This window comes from Bubalus kerabau, chromosome 14 (assembly GCF_029407905.1).
Source record: "Bubalus kerabau isolate K-KA32 ecotype Philippines breed swamp buffalo chromosome 14, PCC_UOA_SB_1v2, whole genome shotgun sequence".
Taxonomy (NCBI): domain Eukaryota; kingdom Metazoa; phylum Chordata; class Mammalia; order Artiodactyla; family Bovidae; genus Bubalus; species Bubalus kerabau.
In genome coordinates this window covers 5,583,699-5,611,139 of record NC_073637.1, presented here as the reverse complement: position 1 = coordinate 5,611,139, position 27,441 = coordinate 5,583,699, and the positions used below count along the sequence as shown (strand labels likewise).

At 48.2% G+C, this 27,441-nt stretch overlaps 1 protein-coding gene across 3 annotated transcripts in view; it reads right to left on the bottom strand.

Moving 5' to 3' along the window:
- The window catches only part of TRAPPC9 (trafficking protein particle complex subunit 9), a 388,568-nt gene that overhangs the window by 142,410 nt on the left and 218,717 nt on the right, over positions 1-27,441 (bottom strand). For 2 of the 3 annotated variants that reach the window (XM_055545646.1, XM_055545647.1), the window contains 2 exons: positions 17,162-17,304; positions 1,702-1,812 (listed from right to left, as the gene is read on the bottom strand). In XM_055545646.1, the coding sequence (XP_055401621.1) occupies positions 1,702-1,812; positions 17,162-17,304 (254 nt within the window). Of the gene's footprint in view, positions 1-358; positions 553-972; positions 1,106-1,701; positions 1,813-17,161; positions 17,305-27,441 lie in introns of all 3 variants that reach the window. The other variant, XM_055545645.1, reaches the window with a different exon arrangement.

The following is a 27,441-nucleotide window of genomic DNA, read 5'->3' as shown; positions in this document are numbered from 1 at the left end:
TCCACGCAGCAGCACCTGGTCCCTGCAGGCAGCCACACGGCAAGAACCCCTGAGAACAGGAGCTGTTGGGCGGGGCGGGTCCTTCCTCTCGAGGGTTAGGCGGTAAAGCCCTCCTGACTACCAGCCCCGGACGGCCAACACGACTGGGCATTCCTGGGTCATCAATGGGGGCATCAGACAGCCGCACCCTGGGAGCGACCTTGTGTGGATCAGCACAAGATGGGTGAACGGGCGCTCGTGGGAACCGGGCACGAGGCGCTGTCGGGGGGCGGGACCGACCACACTCAGCTCCAAAGCATGACGCTGTCGAGAGCAACTAAAGGGCACACAGAGAGATACACGATGCGCAACCACTTACGTCATCAACAGACGACTCTGAAAACAGCGCTTCCTGGGGCCGTAAATAAACACGATGACGCGGCAGTGAAGGGCGGCGTGACGATGCCACGTCCTGGAGACACGGAGGCCCCCAAGGAGGAGGAGGAAGGGAGGTGGGATGAGGGGCATCAGGCTCCGCTGCTCGTTCGTTTGCTCGTTTCTTCCCAGTGTTTTCTTATGAGTTGAAAGAATTCCTCAGAGAACATTCTCCACCCATTGTATGACATATCCCGGAACTAACACTTCACTCTGTTTGATCAGCTCACCCCGTCCGCCTGCCCAGCCCCCTGCCGGGAATCTAACTTTTTAGGCATTCCCGAGACTAGCGCAGCTATCGAGAGACACCACCCAAGTCCTCCGAGGGGCAGAGTTCCACGCGTGCCGACAGTTTTCTTTTTGATACAAAACCAACTTAATGGTGGGACGCACAAATCTTAAGTGCACATTGGCTAAATCTTAACAGTGGCAAAACACCTGTGTAACCCACACCCAAACATCAAGTCACACAACACGACCATCACCCGGACTATGCCCTGCCCCCCTTCCTGGTCAAAGCCCACCCCGTCCTCTCCGGAAGCAATGCTCTGCTTTTACCGTCATCTCAGCAGAGTCTTGCTGGTCCGGGGTCTCAGATGCCTGGAACCACGCTGGGTCAGGCACCTGCGCTCGGCATGAGCTTCCTGACCCCGCCGGCGGTGCTGTGTCAGGAGTGCGCTGGTTTTGCCTGCTGAGTAATATTCCACCAGGGAAATGCCACCGTTGGGTAGTCCTGCTCCCATGATGTGGACACCCAAGCTCCTTCTAGCTTTTGGCTTGGGACATTCTTTACAGGTCTTTTGTAAACATTTTTTTTTTTAACTTTTCTTGAACAACTAGTGTTGGGATAGCTGGGTGGAGTGTGTGCACGTTTACTTTTGTAAGGAACTGGCCTCCGTGGGCTGAGCTGGGGTGGCGGTGCATCTCGCCCGCAGGCCTGAGCCTGGCCTGGCTCCTGCAGCATCACGGCCTCCGAGGGGCTTCCCACTGATGCTGATACACGTTCCTGAGAGCGACACCCAGTGCCCCCGATACAGCTCTCCTAAGGATTTGAAAGTGAAAGGTCTTGCCCAGAGTCTGGGTGTCCTTAGACATGGTGCTTGATGGATATCGGCCGGCTCTCCCTTGACCTTACGACCACTCCCGTCCTTTCCCTGAACCTGAATAAGGACCACAGTGTCTCTGAGAGGGGGACCAGACTGCCCAGCCCCAGGGCCTCAGGGGCCGGCCTGACTCGGCTCTCCCACGGGTGGCGAGAGCAGGGCCGGGGCCTGGGGGGACACTTACCGCTGACACTCGCCCGCGTGCAGGATGAGCTCCTCATCGCTCCGGGCGCGGACGCTCAGCTCGTGCTCCGTGGCGTTGAAGACGTCCAGGAGCAGGTGGCACTGCCGGGTGCTGTGGCGAGAGACAGAGCCCAGGTTGGCATCTTCTGACAAGGAGCACAGTGACTCTGCCTCCCCTCCCCAAAGATCTGACAGTCCTGGGGCACGTCAGAGGTGCGCTTTATCAAAACGTCGTGCCCCCCGGACACAAAGGCTTATGGAGAAGACTCATTCTGAACCGACTGTGAATTCTACACAGTGGGTCTGCAGAGGAGGCCTCCTTGATCCTGGAGCACATGCTTATAACCCACCTGTGCCCTTTACATGTAGGTGACCTTGGGAAGGGACCTTGAGTTCTCCAAGCCTCACACATGACCACCAGGATGCCTGACCCTGCGGGAAAGCACTCGGCATATGGTGGTGTTCAATAAATGACCACAGCATCATGGTCCGGGATTTCTGTGGGTGCCAGGTTGGGTACTGAGCAGGGGTACACAGAGAGCCATGTCCACAGAGAGCCATGTCCACGCTGCACGCACATTCACCAAGAGTCCTCACGGGGACCGCCCCTCAATCCCTCCAGAACTGTGGGTGACACCATGAGGTCACTCACCACCCACCTGAAACCTCATCTTCCTGCTTTCACTACTACAGATGGTAAAGCTGCAGAAACCAGGTGCCCACCACCCTAGGCCCCGAGGGGGGTGGCCACTGGATGAAGGTCCACCAAGTAATCGGCTTCTAGAGACTTCCCATCCCAAATAAGATGACGAGCCCTGGAAGGGGACGATGTCTCCCTTCCGTCTACTGACTCGCTTCCTTCCCACTCAGGGGGGAGCAGGACCCAGAAAGCTCAGGGCTTTCAGGGGCGATGGGGACAATCACCATGGTATGGGAGGGTCGGGCGGGGCCTGGGGGGTCTGGGAAATGACGGTACATGCTCAGTAGCTACATGCGTGAAAGAGAAGTCCAGCCACACACGCTGCGGTTAGTGTTGGCCTCCATTTGTCAGGGCCCCATTATGGTCGAATGCTTGCCTAAAACTAACACAGCATCTCAAATGCCAAGTGTCACAGGCGGCGTGTGACAGCTGATCAAGAAGCATCCGCTCATGGAATCCGGGACACCAGGGCCCGAGACAGGAGCAGACAGGGTAGCCAACAACAGAGGCTAGGCCGTTCTCCCTCCTGGAGGAAAAGGGCAGCTGGATTTTCACAGAAGGAAAAAAAGAGAAGATTCGGAAAAGGATCTGTGATCCAGGTCATTTTCAGCTGAGCCTTTCTTCAACACGTGACCTTCCAAAGGGCATCGGAACTCTCAGAGGTGCTTCTCCAAGTGTGGTGATGTAAGGTTTCGCTGGTGGTTAAGCAAAGGGGAGGCAGGACGCACAGCCACAGGTGCCGGGCTGCTCGCACGTGGTTATCTCGTACAAGAGCCCAGGGAGGTCCTCTTCCAAAGACCCACTGAGGGGAAAGGGGAGGGCGGCTCAGGAGACGGCGAGAGATGCTGGTGGGTGTCCGAGACCGTCCACACCTGGAGCTGGAAATCCTGCAGAGCTCACAGCGGACCAAGACGTGTGTTCCAGTCCAGGCCTCGACCTCCGTCCTTCCCAGAGAAGGGAACCGAGGTGGCGAGGGCACCATGACTTGCCCAGGGGTTCACACACACACACACACACGTACACACACAGAGACTGGTATCACCCAAAGGCCACCTGGCACGTGTGAAGCACCACATTTTCAAAACACACACCAGCTGCGTGCACCTACTCTCACGGGAAGAAGGGCAGCAGCAGCTGGATCATCCAGCCGTGCACCAGGAGATGTCACCCGATGTGGCTGCGGTTGGTTGTGGGTTCTGTGGGTGGGGATGTCCTCCCAGAGGTGCAGCACTTGGAAAAATGTTCATGAGCTCTGACAGGCTGGCTCTTCACTCAGCCCACAGGAAAATTGCGCTTTCGAGAATGAAGATCTATTCCACCCTTGTCATAACTTCATGAAATCTTTAATCACAGCAAAATCTTTCATCAGAAAGGGGAATTCATAAAACATTTATCAGAGGTGGAAAACTCAAGTGATTATTTTTCTTTTTAAGCAGAAAAGACAAGACTCAAATCTGTGTTGTTTTCACTTGTAGAATATAGTTGTTAGATATAACTGCACAGAAATGATGGATGTCAGAATATAACACTTTTTTTGGCCTCTATTTTTTTCTGACTCAGTGTCTGATTGCGGGGCGGCTTGATCCAGGGTTTCTGTTCCTCCTAACTGTTGGCAGCATGAGATGTTGGTGGATCTTCGTTTTCTATCTTTTATTCATAAATTAATTCCCTTTCCCAAACTGCCACAGTGCTGTGTTCCACCATCATGTCACTTACTCTGTGTTTCTTCCTATATCATTTTGGATGATTCTCTTAAGCTTTAACCTGGGGCTTGAGTGTATAATTCACTGTTAATTCTTGTGTGCTTTTTGGTTTTATTTTTCTTTTGTTTGTTGGTTTGCTGTTCATTTTTCTGAATCCATCTTTCTGGAGTACAAGGAAGCCCAGGAAAGCTACCTGGAAGAACTGAGATCAGAGCAAAGCTTTAGATCCATCTGCCTGGTCAGGGCACAGGGAGAGGGGGGTGGGCAGCAAAGGCCCAGCAGCTGAGAGGAAGCTGGAGTGCAGTCGAGGGCCAGATGAGGCTGCCAGGTGGAAAGAACAGCACGGCCCACACAGAGAGCAACGCGGGTGCGGCCACATCTACAGACTGAGGACGCACCATTTCCACTGTCCACGAGAAGGACAGCTCTACTTTTTAATTCATATAAATATCTACTGGGTCCCTGTCCTGTGTCAGGTGCTATTCTAAGCACTTGGGATATGGAAATCAACAAGTACTGACTCCCTGTCCTGTGTCAGGTGCTATTCTAAGCACTTGGGATATGGAAATCAACAAGAGAAGCAGGGTCTCCACTTTCACGGACCCCAAATTCTTATGAGGGGGAGTGAGCCGGGAAAGATAAGGGGAATTAACAGTGAAAAAAAAAATTTAGTCATATTTCATAAAATAAGGAAAAATGGGTTCTAAAAGGTTGCTGAATACAGATTTAAGACATATCCACACACAAAATCAATAATAGCATTCCTATATATCAACTAAAAACAATAATAGAATACATTTTTTAAAAAATATATCCACAATAGCAATGCACCTAGGGATAAATCTAACAAAATGTATACAGGATATTTATGGAAAAAATTCTAAAGTTTTATGGAATGACATTAAAGAGATGTTTTATGTTCAAGAATAGGAAAGCTTGGTATTTTTAAAGGACTCATTCCTTTTCCACTCCAGTAGTCTTGCCTGCAAAATCCCATGGATGGCACAGACTGGCAGGCTACAGTTCACAGGGTCACAAAGAATCAGACGCGACTAAAGCAACTCAGCACGCATGCACTTCTTTCCTGGTTTATACAAATTTAATGCAACTCAGTAAAAAATCTCAACAGAGTTCTAGTTTTGGTCAAATGATACACTGCTTCTAAAATCCATATATAAGATCAAAGGCCAAGAACATGTGAAACAACAACGAGAAAGGTTTTTGAAAGGGATTTGACCAGCCAGATATCAAGAATTGCCATAAAGCTGTAATAATGAAGGCCCACAGCAGTGGAGGAGTGATAAACACATCAGGGAAGGAAAAGCAACCCAGAAGCAGATCCACGAATGTAAAGTAACAGTAAGTAAATCTGTAACAGCCACACACTGGAAGCATATACATATGTAAGTGAGGATGAATTAAGAACTCCAGACCTCACTGCAGGCTAGGTCTCACGTTAACAAGGCTGAGCGAACAGCGCATGGCAGGAGGTAATTACAGTATACATTTATATCAAGTTTAAAATACTTAAAATCACTCTGTACTGCTGATCATAGTCAACTGGATGGTAGTAGTCACTCTCCGTGAGGGAGAAAGAGAATAGGGTCACGGAGGAGTATGCACAGCTTTAACAGTTTCATTTTTCTTTCTTTAAATTAGAAAAACAGAAGCAAATACAGCAAAATGTAAAGCTTTGACAAACCTGTGTGGTTGGTGATTATCCCCTTTGCTGTCATTCAGTAGCTAAGTCATGTCCAACTCTGTGATCCTATGGACTGCAGCACTCCAGGCTTCCCTGTCCTTCACCATCTCCCAGAGTGTGCTCAAACTCAGGCCCACTGAGTCAGTGATGCCATCCAATCATCTCATCCTCTGTCACCCCCTTCTCCTCTTGCCCTCAATCTTTCCCAGATCAGGGTCTTTTCCAATGAGTCGGCTCTTCACATCAGGTGGCCAAAGTACTAGAGCTTCAACTTCAGCATCAGTCCTTCCAATGAGTATTCAGGACTGATTTCCTTTAGGACTGACTGGTTGGATCTCCTTGCAGTCCAAGGGACTCTCAAGAGTCTTCTTTTCCAGCACCAAAGTTCGAAAACATCAATTCTTTGGCACTCAGCCTTCTTTATAGTCCAATTCTCACATTCATACATGACTACTGGGAAAACCAGAGCTTTGACTAGACGCACCTTTGTTGGCAAAGTGATGTCTCTGCTTTAGCCTTTCTGTACATGTTGCTTACACTTAACATGTTTTCTAAGAGATCTTTTTAAAGCCACTTAGAATGTTGCCTCAGCCTGGGCCCCCACCCCCTCCGGAAGCTGAGACTGAGAAGAGGGCTGGGGTGGGAATGGGCATCTGCGGAGGGGACGCCGAGGGGAGCAGGACAGCGGAGGACAGGGGATTACTTGTCGAGCAGCCCCCACCACCCAGCTCAAGCTTCCCTGCAAAGAGTCAACGCCCCACACTCACTGCAGGCCCTGTGCAGGGTGAGCACCCGTGCTTCAGCCTCAGAGAACACCCTCAGAACATTCCAGAAACCAAGAGCTACCCAGCAGAGCGGAGCTGAGGTGCCGTCAAGTCACCCTGCGTAAATCTGGCTGCCACAGAGATGGCTAGTGTGAGACGTGGGCTAGGACTTGAGGCAGAGAACAAGACGCGCATGATAACAATTTTTTTTTTTTTTTAATTAAGTGCATCTCCTGAAATCTTGGGCTTCCCAGGTGGCTCAGTGGTAAAGACTCTGCATGCCAATGTAGGAAATGTGCATTCGATTCCTGGGTCAGAAAGGTCCCCTGGAGAAGGAAATGAAAACCCACTCCAGTATTGTGCTGGGTGTGTGCTTAGTCGCTCAGTCATGTCCGACTCTTGCAACCCCATAGACTGTAGCCCGCCAGGCTCCTCTGTCCGTGGGATTCTCCAGGCAAGAATACTGGAGTGCATTGCCATTCCCTTCTCCAGGGGATCTTCCCGACCCAGGGATTGAACCTGGGTCTCCTGCACTGCCGGCAGACTCCACCGACCGAGCTACGAGGAGCACTCCTGCCCGGGAAATCCCACGGACAGAGGAGCGTGGCAGGCTACAGTCCATGGGGTCGCAAGAGTCGAACACGACTTAGCAACTGAACAGCAACCTGAAATCATAAAGAGAGACAACAACTGACCTCAGAGGTAAGGGCGAAGGAGGGCCTCTCTGATGAAATGGCATGAAGGTCTTGGAGGAGTGCTTTCCAGAGAAGGCAGTTAAGGCCAAATCTTAGAGCAGGGTGGAATCAACGGACAGAATGAGCCAAGAGCAGAGAGGTGAAAAATTAATGCCAGAGTAAAGGTCGTGCAAAAAGTTCAGGATGATGGGAAGCTATCTTTAGTCTTGAGCAGATGACTGACATGAATTGGTTTATGCTTTTTAAAAACATGAGGAGTTCTTATTCTGGAAAAGATGGAGTAAGCACAAATAACCCATCCCCTGTCACCCCTACTGAATCCAACTATAAATCCTACATACAATGCAGGCAGCAGCTATCTGATAGTCTGAAAAGTAAATTATAGAAGGTAGATTTGGGAAGGAGATCTGAAATCCAAGTTCCTCTGAACATCATGAAAGGGTGGGAAAGGAGGCCCTCTGGGCTTGTTCTTTTTTGTCCATTCTCCCGGCCCCCAGCCCCCGGGCAGTACCTCTATGAAACAGCACCATGACGGCAGTCATTCAAGATCAGGACACCAAGGGACCCAAGCGGCCAGTCCCACAAGCACAGGGCCAGTCCCCATCACTTTGATTCCCCCTCTCTGTCCTCTGACCAACAGTCCCACACACAGACACACAGCAGGGAACTCAAACCCTGGCTTTGCTGTGGAGACACAGGGAAGGGAGGCCCCTGGACAGTGCTGGGGAGACTGTAGAAAGGACAGAGGGGAAGACAGTGGCTTGCTGAAGTGGTACTTGACCTGCGCTCTCTGTGGAATGAGTATGGGGGGACGGATCCTGAGCTGCAAGCCATGGGCTCCAGTAACTGAGCTCCAGGAAGGCACCCACGGGATGGCCCAAGGAGAACCGCAGACTCAGAAACCAGAAGTGCAGCCTGGTCCACAGAAGGCGCCACTGAGCCATGGTGCAGACCACCCACCAAAACAAAAATACCCATGTTCCCTTCAGGACGCAAGCAGGGCCCCAACATCTCATAGCAATCACTCAGCATAGGAAGAACCCAGGAAAAAGCCAATTTGCAATGGAAAATAAAAATCAATAGACTACAACTTCAAGATGACAGTCTTATCACAAAAAGACTTTAACCATGTTCTGCATAGTAAGGGCAAACACACTTGAAACAAATGAAAAGATAAAATCTCAGCAAAGAAACAGAAGATGTAAAGAAAAAGCAAAGAGAAACCTGAGGAAAAAACTGAACTGAAAGTTTCACCAGGTGGTGAATTACCTGAGTAACTGAGGGGATGATCTGCTGTAAAATAAGAAAGGATACAGAATAAACAGCAAGTACCTGATACTTAGCGAACATTCTACCATCAGAATGGCAGGATATCCACACTTGTCAGGTTATATGCAACATTTACCAAATTAAACCATTTCTAGGCCATGCAGGGAAACATCTCTAGCGACTTTGAAAGAATAAAAATCACACAAACATTTTTTTGAACCACAAAGGAATTAAACAAGCATATTTGAAGATAGATTAATAATATATCCAATGGAAACAATGGAGGGGAAAAAAAGGGATAAAAACAGTCCTATGAGACAAGAAAATGTCTAAAAGTCATGTCATAGGAATTTGAGATGAAACAAAACAAAACGCACACAGTTTTTGAAAAAATTATGGCTGAAAATTCCCCAAATTTGGCCAAAAAAAAAACATATAAATGTACAGATTCAGGAAGCTCAACAAACCCCAAGCCATATAAATTTTTAATTTTCTATGCCCAGAAACATCCTAACCAAGCTAAACTTTAAAAAAGCAAAAGGAAAGAAGTCTTCGGCAAGAAGCCATCTGCAAGCAGCCTGAGTGAACACCACACTAGGTACAGGAGGAGCAAGGCAGAGTCTGAAGATTTATCGTCAGCATTCCAGGTTGGTCACTTAAAGGGTGTAATATCTTAAGTAAGTCATTTAATTTCTCTGAACCTCGGTTTCCTCAGTGAAGACAAGAATGCCTATGTCATGGAATTATTAAGAGGCTCCAACAGAAAAAAACAATGACAACAAAAAGAAGAAAAATGAAGGAACTTTGAAAAGTACAAGCAGAATACTGCATAAACAGGAGGGGTGGTGACTGTTATCAGCTTGGTTGCAGTCAGTGGGGCAGCAAGAGGAAACACACAAGCCTGCCAGCAACACAATCCCAGCTAATGATTCGATACTGACTCAGCAAAAAGTGAACAGGAGAAGCTCCTATGCCAAGGTCTGAGTCTGTCTAAAAATATGGCCCCACGCCCAGAAAGTTAAGTGGTGCTTTCTCCCCAAGTCTGGCTGAACTCTTCTAGGCCTCCAGGGTCCACACGTCACCGATCCTAGGGGTGCAGCCAGGCTGGCAGTGATAGCCACGCAGACCTTTGGCCAAACCCACGTGGACAGAGGAACCTGGCAGGAGCTGTCAGGAGCTGGACACGGCTGAGAGACTGACACTTCTCTTTCTCCATCCTGAAATTGGCTACTAATTTTTCAGGAAAGACTGATTGATCACAGGCAGTTAGTTAGTTTAGTCGCTCAATCGTGTCCTACTCCTTGTGACCCCATGGACCGCAGCACGCCAGGCCTCTCTATCCATCACCAACTCCCAGAGCTTACTCAAACTCATGTCCATTGAGTTAGTGATGCCATCCAACCATCTCATCCTCTGTCAGCCCCTTCTCCTCCTGCCTTCAACCTTTCCCACATCAGGGTCTTTTCCAATGAGTCGGTTCTTTGCCATCAGGTGGGCAAAATATTGGAGTTTCAGCTTCATCATCAGTACTTCCAATGAATATTTAGGACTGATTTCCTTGCAGTCCAAGGGACTCTCAAGAGTCTTCTCCAACACCACAGTTCAAAAGCATCAATTCTTCGGCAGTCAGCTTTTTTTATAGTCCAACTCTCACATCCATACACGACTACTGGAAAAACCACAGCTTTGACTAGACAGACCTTTGTTGGCAAAGTAATGTCTCTGCTTTTTAATGTGCTGTCTAGGTTGGTCATAGCTTTTCCTCCAAGGAGCAAGCGTCTTTTAATTTCATGGCTGCAATCACCATCTGTAGTGATTTTGGAGCCCCCAATAACAAAGTCTCTCACTGCTTCCATTGTTTCCCCATCTATTTGCCATGAAGTGATGCCATGATCTTAGTTTTCTGACTGTTGAGTTTTAAGCCAACTTTTTCACTCTCCTCTTTCCCTTTCATCAAGAGGCTCTTTAGTTCCTCTTCGTTAGAGACCATATATGTGTGTGCTCAGTCGTGTCCAATGCTTTGTGACCCCATGGACTGTAGCCCACCGGGCTCTTCTGTCCATATGGGTGGAGAGGATGGAGAGCTTTCTTGTAAGTCTTAAGAAAGCCAGGAAGCTTATTCAATCTAATGTGAAAGTCGCTCAGTCATGTCCGACTCTGTGACCCCAGGAACTGTAGAGTCCATGGAATTCTCCAGGCCAGAATACTGGAGTGGGTAGTCTTTCCCTTCTCCAGGGGATCTTTCCAAACCAGGGATTGAAACCAGGTCTCCTGCATTGCAGGCGGATTCTTAACCAGCTAAGCCACAAGGGAAACCTTCAATCTAAAGTGACCCAAAAAACAGAACAAATCATCAGAATGTTTTTCTGATGATATGATCTCACCTTCACTCCTGCCACACAGATTACGGAGCTTCCAAATCTTGCTGAAGACTCTGACAGTAGATTTACTGTCCATTAGAACCGAGTTTCCCAAAGAGTGATGTGATGTCCCCTTTCCCAAAGGGGACTCATGCCCTGAGGAAGGGACAGACTCGTGCCTGTGTTTTGGAATGAACACTTCAGCATAGCCTGGAGAAAGAGTTGGAAAGGGAGAAACTGAAAGCAAAGAGACTCTGAAAGGCTGTTGCAACTATCCCAGAAAGGGGAGAAGAGGCTGGCCTGAGGGAGACAGGTGATACGCCTGAGTCAGTCCAGGGCTACTGAAGTGGAAAGGACAGATCTGGCGACCGGTGGAAGCACGGGAACATTTCCCTGTGGTCGGCTGACACGCAACCCGGCCCCTGGGGAGGATCTCAGGGCTGCACATTACTGAAGGCAGGAAGAGCCTCTGTTTCTGAGCTTTTAGTTAGTAAGTTTTAAAATGTTCCCTGTAGTGAAAGGAAAAAATTTTGAAATGGTGAGAATCAAAAAGACACAGGATAACCAGCGTCAGCAAGGATGTGCAGAAAACTGGAACCTTCGTATCCTGCTGGTGGGAATGCACAGTGGTACAGCCGAGCAGGAAAACGGTCAGGCAACTCCCTAAATGGTTAAACAGCTACCATATGATCTGGTAATTCCATTCTGAGGGATACCCAAGAGAAATGAAAATGCAAGCCCACACAAAAACTGGTACATGAATGTTCTTAGCAGCATTATTCCCACCAGCCAAAAGGTGGAACCAACCCAGCAACTAATGAACGGATAAACGAAATGCCACACATCCACACAATGAAATGCTGTCCCACATAAAAACAAACAACATACTGATGGCTGCTTGTGGGTGAACCTGGACAATGTGATGCTAAGTGAAGAGAGCCAGTCACGTTTTGTAAATTGCTAAAACAGGCCAAGCTACTGAGACAGAAAGTAGACTGAGGTGGTGCAGGGTGGCAGGGAGGAGGGAGACAGAAGGCACTGCTGACGGGCATGGGGCTTTTGCTGGGAGAATGAAAAGCTCTAAAATCAGACGGTGGTGATGGCTGAACAACTCTGCAACTAAACCCAAAACACAGAATTACACAGCTTAAGTGGGTGAGCTGGGCGGCATCCAAACAATGCTTCCATAAAGCTCGGGCGTGCAGGCGGCCAGAGCACAGGGGTGCTGGAGACGGGCTCTGCAGGCTCGCGGCTCAGCCCCACGGCTGCTGCACCTCACAGGGCCCAGCGCTCAGCATCGCTGTGGTCTTGACACACACACTATCTACTCCATTATAGCATCTGCTGTGCATTCGTAACGGACCACAGGAACGGGAGAACCACAAAGCCCACACGTTAAGAGGGGCACGAAAACGAACACTGGGACACCTGGGCCTCAAACCCAAGGTAAAAAGGTGATGCAGAATGACAGCAAGGGCGCAGTCAGCCTCTCCTTCTCTGGGAACGAAGACAAGCCCAAGTCATAAAGGGCGGAAACATACTTACAAATGACAACCTGAAATCGTGGTTCATGGGATTGGCATTTGACATTATGATGATTAAAACTCTGAAAATGCCAAATGCAAAAATTCCAAGTGGAAGGTCACAAACAGCTCTGGCCAGTTATTGATGACAGACAAACTACCTTTTAACATATGCTCGATCCCTAAATCAGGTACGACATGGGCCTTTTTAATGGATGTTTATAAACCATACTTGCTAAGCTTGGCTGACTCTTGGTGAGCCCATGGACCGCAGCGCGCCCGGGCTCCCCTGTCCTTCACTCTCTCCATCAGTTTGCCCAAACTCATGTCAAGTAGTGTAGGTTACCTGTTAAATAGAAACAATCTTTAAATCTGTCTTTAAACAAAGAATATTGATAGTGTTTTAAAATGAACGTTGAGACATAACATTCAATAATATAATGGTTCAAAACAAAATTAAAATAATCGACAGTAATAATTTAATAATGTATACGATTAAGACATAAAATAGGACCCTTCGAGGTACAGCTGTGAGTGGGGACAGAACAATGAGGGGTGATTCATGGCCTGGACAGCCCCTCAGCGACGACACTGGGGAGCAGAGGAAGCTCACTGCCTCGTCAACCTAGATGACACGCCCAGCGGCCCCTGCCACGGCCGGTGTCGGGGGCGGGGTGGGGGGTCGCAGCCCCTGCCTGTATGGATCTACACTATTTAACACCTGCAAAGAGGATAAGAAGTGTGCTCGTCACTTCAGTGAACACACACCGACAGGAGCAGGAGAGGATGAAGCAAATGCAGTAAGTCATTCATCTCCTTCCAACTGGGGGCTCCGTGAGTGGAACAGAAGGAGAGGCAACCCTGGTGCAGGGGTGCGGGGCAAAGAGCAGCCCTGGGTTTTGAGGCACAAGAGTCTTCCTGATGTTCAATCATTTTTGTGCCCCTCTTAACATGTGGCCTTCATGGTTCTCTTCTTGTCCCTGTTACACGTGGTCTGTTACGAGCACAAACCAGACAGTAAAGCACAGAGGAAATGATGAGGAAAACTGATGACTAAAGAAATAGGAAATGACTTGCTCAGGACCACAGAGCAGATGAGTGGGAGAATCAGAATCTGAAATAGGAGGCAGGTACACTGGGTTCTGAATCCTGCGCTTGTTAAAATCCTAATTCTTGTTAAATTAAAAACCCATTCAAATCAACACAGCAACCTGGGAAAGATCGACCGTGATAAAACCTAGCACTGAAAGTGCCTTTATTACATGTCTGTGTGCACGGGCCGCCCACGGCGTGGAACAGTCCCACCCCATGGCGGGAAATGGGATTTTTCTAACTGGCCGGGGAGAAGCACTGTGGTGTGTCAGGCTGTGTGATTTCTGTTAATAATGTAATAACTCCCACACCTTACACCCTGGCTCAGGGGAGCGCATTTCCCACAGAGCTCAGAGCAGCGATGTGTAAGATTGGATCATTTATCCTAACGGTCTGGGAAGAAATTGCTCCTGAGGAGGGGAAGGCAGGGTGGCCCCATCCATTTCAGTCCGTCCCCAACAACATTAGCAGGCGGCTTAGTGTAAAAAGTGAATCTCAAAGGTAATTGATCTCCTAAATAAAAGTTAGCTGAAACCCAGGTACACCCCTGAAGGAGGACAGTTAAAAAAAAAAAAAAAAAAAGGCAAAGAGAATTCCACCTGCCATCTATGCTGTGCTCTGGCTCCGGGAAAACACTGGCCCCTCCACTGTTCACTTTCATTCTCTCATCCCCCATGAAGGGGCAGAGCTGGTGACCACAGCAGTGGGGACGGAGGGCTGAGGCTGGGAGAGATCCAGAGACACTTCCACGGACAGAGTGGGTAAGGGGGGCCCAGGCTTCTGGAAGCCTACTTCAGAGCACTGTGATGGGAAGCATGGGTTTTGCTGGAGAGAAGACCAACATTCAAATGCATCTCTTTTGCTCATTAATGTGCACCTGGGGTGAGTTATTTAACATCTGCATACAGCAACACTGACTTCAAAGGGTTCTCGGGAGTTTAAATGGGACACTGCACAGTGGACCCAGGGCATGACTAGGAATAGGGTGGGTCCTGAATAAATGGGATTTCCCTGCCCTGACTTCTAGAACTCGATCAGTAAAAAACTACCAATGAGAAAAACGGCATAAATCATGAGTATTAGTGAGAGGGGCACTGGCGGCTCAGCTGGCCACGAGCCTGCCTGCAGTGCAGGGGACCCAGTTTCTATCTCTGGGTGGGCAAGACCCCCGGAGCAGGGGACGGCAACCCCCCCCAGGGTTCTTGCCTAGAGAACTCCATGGGCGGAGGAGCCTGGCAAGCTACAGTCTATGGGACCACAAGAGTTGGACGCAACTGAGCGACTATGCCACCACTGCTGATGAGAGGAGCCCAGGAGCAAGATGTAATAACCTTTGGTATTCTGGTTTCAGAACAGGGTTACGTGAGTCTTTATGCCAGCAATTAGGCTGTCTTTTGATGACTGTATAGCTTCTTTTTGCATCAAAGTCAGCTTGAATGCCCATAAAGGCTCCAGCTAACATGGATTCGGTCATCTAGCTGTGCATCTGTGTCTGCAGCACCTTGCAGTCAGGGTATCTGGGAGCCAGTCTGTCACGGGCAAGCTGTGAGACTCTGGGAAAACCACAGGCCTTCTCTGGGCCTCATTTGTGATGCAATGTGTGGAGCCTGGCCATCTCTGGGGATGCCTGACTCTAAAATGGCCCGATACTATAAGAAAATTCTCACCTGGGAGCAAGATGAAAACCAGTGTCCACAGAAAACCATGTCATGTCAACCTGAACAGAGTACAGATAAAATGCATGATAATTCTGCTGTATTTCAGGCCAACGATTTATACAGATCTCTACAGAAACTGGAGCATAAATACCAGAGCGGGCACTCTGAACTCTGTCCAGTACGCACTGGGAAAGTCTTCAAGCCAGACCGTGATGTGGGAACATTTGTCTTTACGAGACGATACAGGAGCAGGCTGGAGGCAGGGGAGTATTTCTAGAGTCCTAAGGGAAGATGGCAAACCTCAACCCACAGGATCAGGGCTCAGTGAGACTGAGCAAGAAAGGAGAGGGATTAGAGGAAATCAAACGTCAACCCTCATCAACCCAAGAGCAGGGAAAAGAAACACGTAGGCCAAAAGGAAGAGAGTGAGGCCAGCGACCAGGAGCCAAACAGCACATCAGCCCACCACCAGCTCTTCCAGTGTTCCGCAGCAAACCACAAGGCAGCAATGCTTCTCATCTTAAATTGTCATTAAGAGCTGCAGGGGCCATGACATGGGAGCCAGAGAGCAATAGGGGGAAACGAATCCAACTTGGTGACAATCTGCGCTGCTTCTCAGACCTATTTATGTGAGCGGTGGCAGCAGGAGATGAGGGGACGAGAAAGAGGCGCACGCCAGGGTGATGGTGGAGCGGACTGAACACACGGGAAGGGCCTGAGAAACTCGAACAGCATCTGGCAGGCATCCCGGCCAAAGCTCCCTGCCGGCAAGTGCTTTGATGCCTTTTACAAATTCAAAACAGAGGCGAGCGCTGGCAAGAGAGACCATTACTCTGTGGATTGAAAAAGTGATAGATGATGAAATGAGATGCTGAAAAGCCCAAGCTCAGCCATTGATTCTCACTGAGGCCATTCCCCGGGGCTGGGAGAAAAGCAGTCTTTCCTATGAACTCAAACTGCACTTACTTTTGGGGGCGGGAGGGGGGGGGGGAGCGCTGTATCACTCTAAAGAGAGTTTTCTATCGACATTAACATCCCCCCGTTATACTCTGTGGACGATAGAGCCCAAGGGTGGAGGGGGTTGCTGCACATAACGGTCTCTCCCCTCATGGTCAAGGACGGACAGGTAAAGACAGCCTTAACTCCATTAAGCATAAGTACCACTAGGCCAGTCCATGCTACCCGGAGAGGTAAGGTGTCCCTGGACAGGGGGATGTGGAAGCACCCGGGGGGTCAGGACCTGCCTTCCGAAGGCTGCTCACCACCTGGGCAGGAATCCAACCCCACAGGGTCTCCAGGTGTCTGCAGCCCCACCCAGCACTATCCCCAGGTCACCACAGGTCAAAGTTTCGGGTGAGAAACTGTCATTCTCCCACCTAAGGGAGGAACAACCTCTAGTATCTCTGGCCTCTTCTGGATCTGAAGGAGACAAACTGATTTCTTCCTCCCTGAAGGAAGGCTAGGCCAGGAGAACCAAGCAGGAGGAAAAGCCTCCCTAAGGGAGGGCGCTCTGGGCAGAATGGCCCACCCTCTCGATGGCTGGGGGCTCCAGGAAGAGCGGGCCGAGATGCTGGCTGGCCTGGCCCTGCACAGTCCTCCTGGGAGGACAGCGGGACAGAGACAGACAGGCTGGACTCCTCCAGGAGCATCCAAGGCACAGGCCATGTGCCGAGTCCCTGCTGATGGAGGCCTGCGCCGGACCGGAGTGAGGCCCGGGCTCGGGACAAGGAGCGGGGCCGTGTCCCGCCCCACGACGACAAGCAAGCACGCTGCAGAGAGGACGCGATCACCACGGCGTGGGGCAAGAGGGAAGCCCGCCCAGCCCGTCTTCCCGAAGAGGCATTTCCCTGCACTGCCTGTTCATCTGATGAAGACCTGGGGAGGCTGACCCTGGCACTCTGGGCGGTGGGACCAAGATGACACCACGGCCAGAACTGCGGGTGCAGCGCCGTCAGCCGCGAGAGCAAGGCTGGCCAAGAGCTGAGGTGCACGTACCTGGTGGCCGGCAGGGTGCTGACCCGCGTGAAGAACACAGACGGCTCCACCTCCACGTGCAGCCCCAGGGCCAGGTTCCTGTAATACCCTTCAACGTGGCCTGGGCCTCCGGAGTATTTGAAGTTCAGGACAGCTTCCAGGGTCTAAAAAGATGGAAGGAAACAAAAAAAGGTCACTTACTACTCCCTGAGCCGACCACCATCCAGCCACGTGGCCGGCCTCCCCCAGGTGAGGGGAAGGTGACCCCGGCTGGTGAAGCAATGGGCACTGGGCAGCTCCACCAGGCGGCCACTGGCACCTCACCCTGGTGCCATCCTTCCTCCAACGATGCCCCGCAGCTAACAACACGCACGATTCTCAGCCTGCAAACACGAATGGAGAGAAACTCGAGGATGATTCTGTGATGGGATCTAGCATTTCAGAGAGACAAGTGCATTTCAGTCAGCATCATTTAAACACACAGATCAGGTTGTGGGGGTGGGTGGGGGCTTCCATGAGGGAGCTGGAGCATGGCTCCTAGGCTAACAGTGAGTAAGGCTGATGAGCCCCAGACTCATGCAGATAAGGTCATGGGGCAGCCATGGAGCCAGAAGGCCAAGCAGGAACAAGTTCCTTCCAGGAGGGACATCGTGGGGACACCCGACCAGGGGCAGAGCCAGCCCCCCACACAAGCTGGCAAGGAGTCAGTTCACGAAGTCAGTCAGTCCATGAACTTCTAAGGGCTGAGGAGGGGCTCTACAGATAGTGGACATCCTCCAGATGCAGCGACAGTTCCCGCCCACGCCAGGCTCTTCTCCAAGGACCTCCCCTGGGGGACTGGCAGGGACAGAGGTGCAGGGGAGCCTCCCTGGGTAGTACAGGCCTGGAGCATGTGGTCAGCAGCCACCAGGGGAAAAACACGAAACGAAAACCCAGCTCCAACCCCTTGCCCCCATCCCGCCCCCATCCACACCCTTCTCTCCTCCAAAGCAAAATCTTTAGCTTCTGGAGGAGGGGTGACCAATGCCAAGGGCACACAGGCAGGGGTAAATATCCATCCTAGTGAGGCGAGGACAGGAGGGCCAGGATCCTAGAGCGACACCACTAGAGACAGAGCGGGAAGCCCGTTCAGAGTGCCCACCTCTAGACCAGGCAGAGGCTGGTGCTACCGGGAGAGGGGCAGGGACTCCGAGAGCCCACGCCCGCGATGCGGGGTGCAGCTCCAACCAGGGATGGCGGCAGGGGGAGGACAACAGAGGGGCACCCCTCTGCTCCTGCGGGCCCCCAGGAGGAAGCCCCTGGGGTAGGATGGAAGGTGTGCAGAGACCCCCGTCCAGGTGCTGGCAGGCAGGGAGGGCTCAGGGCCTTTATGGGAAAAATGCCTGGAACCTCAGCAGCCCCTACCACCTTCCTCCCCCTCCCCCAGCATGATCCAGAGCCTGTGCCGCACCAGCAGTAACCATGGCAACAGGAAATCTCAACCCCAGCTCAGCTCCTCACTAAAATGACTCAGCCTTCCCCAGTAAGGCCCTAAAACAGGCAACAGCACACAGCGGCCCAGGGGCCACACCTGGCCAGCAGCCTGGCTCTGCGTGCCCTGGGGCTGAGAACAGTCTTTTACATTTTTAAAGGGCTGCACAACAAAACAAATGGCAAAACCAAAGAAGAATATGCAACAGAGACCACAGGCGGCCAGCACAGCTGAAATATTTATCAGATGCTCCTTCACATAAGAAGTTGACTAATAAAACTCTTAAGAAGCAAACATAGCCGTCAATCATGGGGACCTTGGATTAGGAATAATTCCAGAGATGATAACACACCAAGAGACAAACGGCTGGGGTCATGGAAACCCAAGGAGGGCAGAGCTTTGGGGAGGAGGGACGGAACACCCACTGCTGCAGCCAAGCCAGGTAAACAGGGCCTGAGAAAGTGTCCACCACATCTGGAGACTGGCTGGGCTCCGATGACCCTAGTATGGGCGTTTCCCAGAAAAGAAAGAGGGAGGGTGAGCTGGGAGCACTGTCGGGGCTGACAGTGCTGATGGGGCCTCAAAGCCACGTGTTCAGGGTGGGGATTCGAGCACATGCCCACCCGCGAGAGCTGCGGGAAGCCACGCGTCCCATCCGCAGGACAGGCCCACCCGCCTGCCCTCCTCCCCGTGCCCCACCAGTCACGACTCAATAAGCTGTCCACGCGAGACACAGGGCTTAGCCCTCAGGCAATGGCAACCCACTCCAGTACTCTTGCCTGGAAAATCCCATGGACGGAGGAGCCTGGTGGGCTGCAGTCCATGGGGTCACGAAGAGTCAGACATGACTGAAGTGACTTAGCAGCAGCAGCAGCAACTGCTTTCATTGACCCATTCCTCCTCTCCAAAGGAGAGGCAGGCACAGCTACGAAAGTGCTTAAAATGAAAGAAAACCACCATATGTGCGTGCTGTCAGGCGCCATCCCAGCTGGAGGACGGATCTCCTCTGGGAGGGACACGGACAAAAATCCCAGAGACAAGCAGCCTGGTACAGCGGGTGGGGAGCAGGGAGGGAGGCCAGTTTAAGCTCGGCTTGATGCTCTGGCTAAGTGAGATCTTGAGCGTGTTATCCCACCACTCAGCCTCAGTTTCTCAACTGTTAAATGGGGCTAATAATTAACACCTATCTCACTGGACTTTAATGAAGACTCAGTGAGAAAGTGAAGTATAAGCTCAAGCAGGCACTCGTTAAACAGACTCCTTTCTCCCTCTGCACCCTGACCACTCGATACCTGAAGACAACGTGGCTTAAAATAGGAAGAAAGGGGAAATGGATTCTAATGCCATTTAACATTTTTTGTAGTGTGGTAAAATACAGATAAAACTTACCATTTTAACCATTGCTAAGTGTACAGTTATTTGGCATTAGGCACTTCCCCATTGTTGTATAAACATCACCACCATCCATTTCCAGAACTCTTTCATCTTCCCAAACTGAAACACTACACAAACCACACAAAAATCCCTCCTCCGCTCTGCCCGGCCTCTGGCAGCCACCGTTCTCCTTTCTGTCTCCACGAATCTGGCTGCTCTAGAGGCCTCATGGAGGTGGAATCGCAGCACTTTTGTCTGTTGCGACTAGTGTTTCCACGGTTCAGCAGTGTCGTTTCAGAAAATAATTCCTTTTTAAAGTTGAATAATATTCCACCGAATGGATGTGCCACGTTCTGTGTATCCATTCACTCACCAACAAACACTGGGGTTGCCTTCACTTACTGGCCATCGTGATTAACGCTGCTGTGAACGTGCATGTGCAAACACCTGTCTGAATCTCTGCTTTCAATTCCTTTGGGTTTATCCCCCAGAAGTGGAACTGCTGGATCAGAAGATAATCCTGTATCTAATCTCTTTAAAGAACCACCATACCCTGTCCCACTGTGACAGAGCTATTTAACATTCCTAACAGCCGTGCATAGGGATTCCAATTTCTCCACATCCTCAGCAATACTTATTTTTTCCTGGTTGATTGGTTGTTTTCAATAATCACCATCCTAATGGGGGTGAAGTGGTATCTCATTTTGGTTTTGATCTGCATTTCCCTAATGACTAACGGTGTTGAGCATCTTTTTATATGCTTACTGGCTATTTGCATATCATTGGAAAAATGCCTACTCAAGTCCTTCAGTCCCATTTTAAAAGCTCATTGTTCCAACTCGTCTCCCACCACTCTTCAAGGTGGACGTGTTTACAGGTTCCCCTGAACTTTGGTGCTACTGATTCTCTGAACCTGTATAAATGTTGCTCCTCCTTCATGCCCCCCGCCCCATTTCCAGTAAGATGGCTGTACTGCCTTACTTTAAAAGGACTCAATGAAATACAGATTAAAAATAATAATAATAAGCATATTTTAGTCTCACCAAAATCCGAAATTCTTTTTCCACAGCATACAGCACTGCACTATAATCTCAAAAGGACGGCCAAGTTTATGACTTAAACTTTTGAAAACCCTTGTCAGCACAAGGTGAGACCCCCTCATACACACATCCTAACAATCCTTTCTGTAATAACTTTTTTAATCCAACAGACTTCCATTTGTTTGGCCTCTTCTTTCAATCATCTTTCCAATCACTTCCTGGGTACTTTCTGAGCGCCTGGACCTGTGCTTAGAACAGTGAATACAGGAGGGTCCCTGACCTCAGAGAGCTCAGTGTCAAGTCAAGGGATGTCTGAGTAAATTAAGTGATAAATGAACCGCCAATCCACCACCCACTATATTCACGGCAGCCTCTGCAAATGCAGGTCAAGGAAATCAACAGATTCTCAACAATGGCCTTGAAAAGCCAAAATCTGTGAAGGAATAAAAAAAAATTCATGCTGGATTTTCTGTTCTTTAAAGTAAACTTACAAGTTGTCCCCAGGGAGTGATAGAGTAGAAACCACCTGGGAAATAAGCGAAAACTACACACAGAGAGGTAACCAGCAAGTACCAGACAGCAAAGAAGGAACCGTATTTTTATTTTCTTGGAATTGGCTATTTCCTTACTCTGTAGAGAAGCAAGTAAAAGATATAATCATGGGGGGAAATATGTAATTTATGAAATCACAGAAGAGATTCTGTGAAATTATTGCATACTACTGCCTTCCTTCCTTGATTAAAAAAAAATGCCTTCTCATATCCATGAATGTAGAATATTTTAATAAAGCCATAATGTGGGCTGATAAGGGAAAAGACATGGGATGCCCAAGCTTTATTTCAATGAGAATGTAAGGGGAGACAATGCACCACTATGCCCTAAGACTTCTTCTTCAGACACGTGATGGTTCAATTTCAGGGAAGATTTATTATACAAATCAGAAATGGGCAAAGAATTACAGAAAAAGTATTTCTTTTCTAGCTGTATAATAATTTGTTATTTGAGCTGAAATGAAAGGTCTTTCAAGAGCTGCCTTTTACTGAGCACCTACTAAGTGCCAGATGCTGTGCTCCCTGAGCCTCACACACGGGCTCTAACATTAAGAGCCCTCCAAGGAGAGTCCAGCATAAATGAGCAGCTCAGTGAGTGGCCGAGGCCACGGGCCCAGGCTCAGGCACAGAGCTGCACGGCTGCATAGCCCGTGGTCTTCCGTGTACGGGACTGCCCAGAGCAGTGCTCACCCATCCGTCCACCCATCCACTCACTCACCCTGGATGGGTGTGCACTAGTGTGAGGGACTGTGGCAGAAGACATGACGCCATCCCTGTGGGCTCAGGTCTAGCCAAAGACACAAGCCCCGGACCCCTAAGACCGCTGTGCTACACTATGTCACAGAGAAGGGCCCTGGATATACGAGGATACAGGAGAAAAGAGGACGGTGTGTGTCCAGGGCAGAGTTGTAGAAGGAGAGACCACAACCCAGCAAGGAAGAGAGGATTGGGCGATTATTAAATAGAAATTGGACAAACGATGAAAGAAAAAATCAATTAAACTAAAACTCATTTCATGAAAGTACCAATTAAAGCGACAACCCTCTAAGTTAGGCTGATCAAGGAAACAAGAAGTGAGAAACTGGTTACTGATGTCAGGAATGAAAATGCCCATCAGCACAGAGCACACGCACATGAAGGGACGATAAAGAAAGAGGGAAAGCAACTTCGCGCCAGCAGACTGAGCAACTCAGGTGACGGGTGCACGTTACCAAACGGAACCAATGAGAAGCAGGAGACTCAACCGCCCGCCAACTGAAGACACAGGATTCATAAATTAACACGGGATTTATAAGTGAGCATGAGACTTATAAATTAACACACCCTCCTAAAAGAAACCCCAAACTCAGATGGCTTCCCAGCTGAATTCTATCAAAACCTAATTTTAGATACAACACCAGTTTATACAAACACATTCAGGAAAAAAAGGGAGAAAAAGTTCCCATTCTTTTTATGAGGCCAGTATTATCCAAATGCTAAAAGCAAAGAGCTTACAAAGAAAGCACAGGCCTATATTCCTCGTGAATTTAGATGTAAAAATCGTCAATTATTACTGAGTCAAATACAGTAATATTTAAAATGAGTAATACATCATGACCAAGTAAGCTTAACAATCGAAGGTTTGGTTTAACATTAGAAATCAATCAATGTCATTCACCATATTAACAAACTATTAACAGAGAAAACAGAAGAGCCATATGATTATCTCAATAGCTGCAAAGAATGCAATTGAAAAAATTCAAAACCTATTTATGATTTCTTTAAAAATCTCAGCAAAATAGGCATAAAAAGGAACGGCTTCAATCCACAAAGTGCACCCGTGAAAAACTTGCAGTTAAAACCAACTTAATCATAAACAATGTTTTGCCTCTAAAATCTAGAGTAAGGCAAGGACATAGCTGCCATTACTTCAATCAACAATGTAATAGAGATCCTAGGGAAGCCAATAAAGCATGAAATTAAAATCATATATGTCAGAAAGGAAGAAATAAAACTGTCTTTTCATAGATGACACAGTCATGTATCCACACACACAAAAAAATCCTAAATTATCTACTAGAACTCTCAGAAATTGCTAGTGGTAAGGTAAAATTTACAATCACTTTGGAAAACAAAAAAGCAATTCCTTATAAACTTCAGCATAGAGTTAATAAATTATTCAGTAATGAAACTCCTACCAAGAAAAATAAAAATATAAATCCATACCAAGAACATATGTGTAAATGTCCCTGGGAACTTTATTCATAGTACAAGTTTAATGTAGTCTCAATGTCCAACAGGAGGTAGGTGACTAGATGAACAAATTTTATGGAATACTGCTGAGCAACGAAATGGAGCCAACTACTGACAGACACAACACGAGAAAATCTCCAAATCATCATTCTGAGTGAAAGAGGCCAGAAAGAAAAGAGTACATACTGTAGGCTTGCATGTATAAGAGATGCTAGAAAAGGTTACTCTTTAGGACAAAAAGCAGATCAGCGTCTCCGGGGTTGCGGGGCAGGAAGAGGACTGGCTATAAAGGAGTCAGGGAAACTTGCGGCAGTAAGAATATTCTGTATCTTGATGGACTTCCCTGGTAGCTCAGATGGTAAAGAGTCTTGCCTGCAGTGCGGGAGACCCTGGTAAGATCCCTGGGTCTAGAAGATCCCCTGGATAAGGAAATGGCAACCCACTCCAGTATTCTTGCCTCAAGAATCCCATGGATGGAGGAGCCTGGCGGGCGACAGTCCATGGGGTCGCAAAGAGTCAGACACGACTGAGCTTTTTATACAGTTCTTATAAAACTTTTTTACATTTTATAAAACTTTTATACAGTTAGTGTGGCTGCATTTTATAGAATGCAAATTACACTCAATAAAGGTGATTTTAGAAACTGATCCTGATCTCAGGTGATGACTTGCAGACACTCAAACAGAAGACTCCAAAGCCATCGTGTGGGGCACGCTGATGGAGCACCACCTGTGTCTGAGGATGAGCGTGGAGCCTCAGGAATCCCAGGTTCTAGCCGGAGCCAGGGTCAAGAAGCAAGGTTTCGATTCACTCTTAGAACCTCACATGACCTTGGAAAAGTCACGTTCTTTCTCCAGTCCTGGGTACACACATCTGTAAAATCTGAGTCTTCCCACAATTCTCATGTGAATCGTTACTGTTCGTTTCATAATGCTAATCTAATGTTCCACGACTTCTAATCTAACTAAGGCCAGAGCCAGAGAAAAACAATCAGCCTGAGCAGCACCCTAACTAATTTATATGTCTAAGAAATTGATCTCTGATTTTTAAAGACCTCAGATGGACCTGTTGCCACAGGTTCGCCTCTTCCCTATTTCTGTGATATGACACAAGATTAACAGCCGTGATGTTATTCACTTAATAAGCCAAGGACCTCAGGGCCCAGCTGAGGTTCATACCCCAGGAGGCCAGTCCTACTGTTAACTTAAGGTCAATGAAACACACAAATGAAAGCATTACCATCACTTTACAGTTAATTAGCACTTCTGGCCAAAGTCTTTCTTCAGCGTTAATTATGCCTTAAAAATGCCAAGTGACTACAAATTAAATGGTACATCCACAATAATGCAGGAATGGATCTTAGCAGTACCAGCCATTAGAACAGCTTCTATTCAAGAGGCCCCGAAGTACCTTAGGGACTGAGAAGGGTTAGGACGCGAGGTCTAGATGGAGAGGGATGTGTCTGCTGCTGCTGCTAAGTCGATTCAGTGGTGTCTGTGTGTCCGACTCTGTGAGCCCACCAGGCTCCCCCGTCCCTGGGATTCTCCAGGCAAGAATACTGGAGTGGGTTGCCATTTCCTTCTCCAATGCATGAAAGTGAAAAGTGAAAGTGAAGTCACTCAGTCGTGTCCAACTCCCAATGACCCCATGGACTGCAGCCTACCAGGCTCCTCTGTCCATGGGATTTTCCAGGCAAGAGCACTTCCCAATGACCCCATGGACTGCAGCCTACCAGGCTCCTCTGTCCATGGGATTTTCCAGGCAAGAGCACTGGAGTGGGGTGCCACTGCCTTCTCCGAGGGATGTGTCTGGAGACTGTTAAAAGGCTATGTCAAAAATCTGATTTCTGGTACCAAAAAAAGGAGCCAATTCATCTTTTTCTGATGTGAAATACAGGTTCACATCATTTGACCATTTTTTAAAACTGACCTGTCAGTTTTTTTCTTCCACATATCTAGGAGATTATTAACTAACTTTCATCATTCTCAATATATTTACTCCTTAAATGTGATACAAGCTGCAAATATTTTTTCACAGTGGGACAGTGTCTTTGGATTTATTTAGGATGCTCTTTTGGAGAAGGAAATACCACTCTGGTATTCTTGCCTGGAGAATACCATGGACAGAAGAGCCTGGAGGGCTACAGTCCATAGCTTCACAAAGAGTCAGACACAATTGAAGCGACTTAGTACAGGATGTTCTTTGCTTGGAAGAAATGTTTAATTTTTTGCAGTTAACGCATCAATCTTTTACCTTACATCTCTTGCACATTGTTCATGGTTCCTGAATCATGATTAGATACCCTCTCCACACTCCACGGTCATAAAATATAATTCTCCCCCATTTTCTTCTATGACGTTAAGGTCTATCTTTTAAACTTTTCACTTCAATATTATTTCAAAGTGACAGAAAATTTGAAAGTACAAAACATCACCCCATTACCCAATTCAAAGACTGCTCACATTTTCTCCCATTATTTTTTAATGTTATTTTTAAATCAGAGGATAATTTACAATATTGTGATGGTTTTGCCATATATTTTAATCCTCTCTCTTCCAGAGAGAGAGAGAGAGACAGATAGATAGAAAATGACAATATGGTGTCTGCAAGGCTTCTCCTTTGTACCATACCTGTTTTTCCTTAGTAATTAACAAGTAATTAGTGTGGAGATGCTTTGAGAGTTGATAAACACCTTATTCCTCATTAAATTTTCACGCACTAGTTTTGCATTCATTGACAATTTTCTAACAACATCACTCATTACTACTAAGATGCTTGCTTCAAGGCTTTTTCAGTGAACAAACCTGAAAAATATGTATATTCATATGTGCACATCTGTGTCTGTATACACATACACGCAAATATTGGCATCTCACCATAGACAGATATGGATATAAGTACATATATGGACAAAGATACAGAAATAAACACAAACAGGACAGGAAGTTCAGGGTGATAGCTCAAGTTTCAAATTGAGACCACAAAATTCATTCCCATTTCCCCTTCCCACATCTGTAACAACGTTCTCTAATGTGAGAGACCTAACTTTCATCATTCTCAATGTATTTACTCAACTGCTCACACACGAAATACACGGAGAGCGTTTCATAACTGCTAATATATGCCACTGTAAAAAGCAAATCTACCTATTAGAGTTTGATTACCTGTTAATGTTTCCTTTTTGGTGTGAGGAGCGCTAAAGAATTGAAGCTTTTGAACGGTGGTGTTGGAAAAGACTCTTGAGAGTCCCTTGGACTGCAAGGAGATCCAACCAGTCCATTCTGAAGGAGATCAGCCCTGGGATTTCTTTGGAAGGAATGATGCTAAAGCTGAAACTCCAGTACTTTGGCCACCTCATGCGAAGAGTTGACTCATTGGAAAAGACTCTGATGCTGGGAGGGATTGGGGGCAGGAGGAGAAGGGGACAACAGAGGATGAGATGGCTGGATGGCATCACTGACTCGATGGACGTGAGTCTCAGTGAACTCCGGGGGTTGGTGATGGACAGGGAGGCCTGGCGTGCTGCGATTCATGGGGTCGCAAAGAGTTGGACACGACTAAGCAACTGAACTGACTGAAACGTTACTTAAAGTGAAAGACTATAGCTAAGTATACAATTCAATGACTCCCCGT